Source organism: Egretta garzetta, unplaced genomic scaffold (assembly GCF_000687185.1).
Source record: "Egretta garzetta isolate BGI_Z169 unplaced genomic scaffold, ASM68718v1 scaffold407, whole genome shotgun sequence".
In the NCBI taxonomy this organism is placed as follows: Eukaryota; Metazoa; Chordata; class Aves; order Pelecaniformes; family Ardeidae; genus Egretta; species Egretta garzetta.
This window is the reverse complement of record NW_009260183.1, coordinates 56147-58791: the sequence shown is the minus strand read 5'-3', so window position 1 is coordinate 58791 and position 2645 is coordinate 56147. Positions and strand designations below refer to the sequence as shown.

The 2645-nt window shown below is 57.4% G+C and overlaps 1 protein-coding gene across 3 annotated transcripts in view; it reads right to left on the bottom strand.

Moving 5' to 3' along the window:
* Positions 1–371: 371 nt before the first annotated feature.
* The window catches only part of LOC104129175 (zinc finger protein RFP-like), a 22098-nt gene continuing 19824 nt past the window's right edge, over positions 372–2645 (bottom strand). For all 3 annotated transcript variants that reach the window (XM_035897429.1, XM_035897428.1, XM_009642090.2), the window contains 3 exons: positions 2340–2455; positions 1650–1682; positions 372–1311 (listed from right to left, as the gene is read on the bottom strand). In XM_035897429.1, coding sequence (XP_035753322.1) covers positions 800–1311; positions 1650–1682; positions 2340–2455 — 661 coding nt within the window. In that variant the 3' untranslated portion in view covers positions 372–799. The remainder of the gene's footprint in view (positions 1312–1649; positions 1683–2339; positions 2456–2645) is intronic.

The window sequence follows — 2645 nt, the reverse complement described above, 5'->3', positions numbered from 1 at the left end:
AGAGCAGAGCAGAGGGGCACAATCCCCTCCCTGGGTGCTGGCCACGCTGCTGGGGATGCAGCCCAGGGGAGGGTTGGGCCTTCTGGGCTGCCAGCGCCCATGGCCACCTCATGCCCAGCTTTTCATCCTCCAGTCCCTGTGGGCAGGGCTGCTCCCCATCCCTTCATCTCTGGATGGATCCCAGGGGTTGCCCCCACCCAGGGGCAGAACCTTGCCCTTGGCCTTGTTGGACCTCATGAGATTCACATGACCCCACCTCTCCAGCTTGGCCAGGTCAATACCATGAGGGTTTGGGGCTTGTAAGAGGTCTTGGGGGGAAAATAGCAGATATTAACACTGAATTCGGTGGTATCCTCTTTTCCTTTCTAGTAATTAAACCAGGAACCAGGGCCGGCTTCTTTAGCCCTACCCAGAACACCGTTGGTGAATGTCAAGGCAAGGAAAGATTGGAGAGGACAGTAGAGGAGTAGAAGAGATTAAAGCTGTGAAATCGGTGTCCCAGGGCTGTCACGCAAAGCGTAGGCCTCATTTTCCAGCTCATCCCGGGCTGATATTCCCTTGGAAAATCTTGGGGAATCCCCAAATGTTAAAAAGTCCCGAGGCTTGCCCAAGCTGATCCCTTCTCACTCCTCTTTCTCCTGAGAAACCCCATGAGAATGAGATCCAAAGTGGACACCAGAACCCATTTGCTCCCCTTTATTCTTGACCTCCATCAAGTCCCGAAATATAGCGTGGGTTCCCGGATCGATCCAAAGGCTCGTCCGGAGCCTGTAATGCCCCTCGTGCTGCCCGCGCTGGCTCAGGGAGCCAGCTGGATCCTGGATTCCCAAAGCCAGAAGAAAGGGAGGATTTTCTCTCCATTGAAAGAAGCCGGAGGAAAAGCAAAAGCCAAGGTCTCGTTATCAGCGTCAAAGAAAGCCACGCGTCCCTTCTCGTAATCCAGAGAGACCCGGAGAGTCCTTGGCCTCCCATTCAGCGGCTGGACCATTTCAAAGGAGGTGAAGGCTTGAAACCTGTCCCCGCAGATGCCAACAGCCCAAATCCCCTGGGAAGGGTCGAGGTTAATCCAACCCTTTCTCCATGCCGAGTCTCTGGCCACCCCCACAGCCCAAAATCCCCTGCTCCCCAGCTGCGCTTCCCAGTAGTGCCTCCCCACCGTGAAGCCTTCGCAACCCAACACGGAGCAGTAGGTGTCAAATCTCTGGGGATTACTGGGCAAATCCTGGGGTGTTTCGTCCCACCTCACGCTCCGCCGGTCCTCGGAGAGGACGAGGTGGGGGTTTGCCGTGTCTGGATCCAGGGTCACGTTTGCTGAGGGGAAGGAAAGCGCGAGAGAAGGAAAAAACCAGCACGTCAGGAGGGAAGACGACGGACGTTTCTCGCCCTCTGTGCCCTCCCGGGGTGGTTTTGGTTTTTTGGCCAGAGAGGAAATCTTGGCCTGGCCAAAGCTGCTTGGTAAAGGCTTTCTCCGTGAAATACCCCCAGCAGATCTGTTGAAATCTATAACAATTTGCACAATTTTTAATTCCGATCAAAAATTCCCCTTGCTGACCCATCAGGAAAGTGTGGATTCCCCTATTTTTTGCTGCCTTTTCTCCCTTGCGTCCCCTTTTTCACCCCAGGATGCCTCCAGGCCTCCTGCGACTTACCCCATTGCACATCCAGTTCAACTGGGAGACTCTCTGGAAGGAGAGAGGAGGAGAGAGGTGCAATTAGGTTGGGGGGGGGGGAGGGGAGGGAACGTGTTTCAAATTGATTAAATGCGAGGAGGCGTGCTTTCCCCCCCGCCTTGTGACCCGCGCACAATCACCGGGCGAACGAGTCCGGCTCGTGGGTGGCCGGCCCTTCAAACCCAACTTTGTGAGGATGCTTCTTCAACTCTTGCACGAGTTACCAACTGGGGATCCGAGGAGGGAAGGGGGGTGGCTATCCAAAGGCGGGGAACGGCCTCAGAACCGCTCGCCTGGGGTTTTACCTACGTGCACGCCGCCAGCCGTTGGCGATACAGTGGCCGCTCACACCGCCAACTCGCCCAGGGAGGGCCAGGCGTTCCCTGCAGCCCCCTTGGGTTCAAACCAGGCTGGAACCAAGAACTGGATTCGGTTCCTCGGCGTAGCTGCAGGGAAGGGCTCGCTCCAGCCCTTGGCCTCACCCCAGCGTTTGGACGCGCGTGCAAAGGCGCCTGGGAACACGGTCGCCCTCCCTCTTCCAGCTCCAGCCCCACGCGGGAGGGTTGTCCGTGGTGGCGTTCCGTAGTTGGGGCCCTATGCGGGTGATCGGCGAGCGTCCACCCCGTCCCAGCCGCAGAAGCGCATTTAGATTTCCCCCTTCCTTTGTACCTTTGAATTTCCTCAGGGCTTCCTTCAGGACGATGTTTTTCTGAGAGAAATCCTTCAGGCTTTTCTCCACCCTGGGAAATTTCTCCGTCAGTTGCTGGAGCGTCCTTGCGTCGCACCTAGGAGGAGAAAAACTGGGAGGAGGGGCGGATCCACCAGGAGAGGCTGATCCAGCAGGACCTGGGCAGGCTGGAGAGTTGGGCGGAGAGGAACCTGATGGAGTTCAACAAGGGTCAAGTGTTGGATGCTGGCCCTGGGGAGGTCGAACCCCATGCACCAGGACAGGCTGGGGGGGGACCGTGCTGGGAG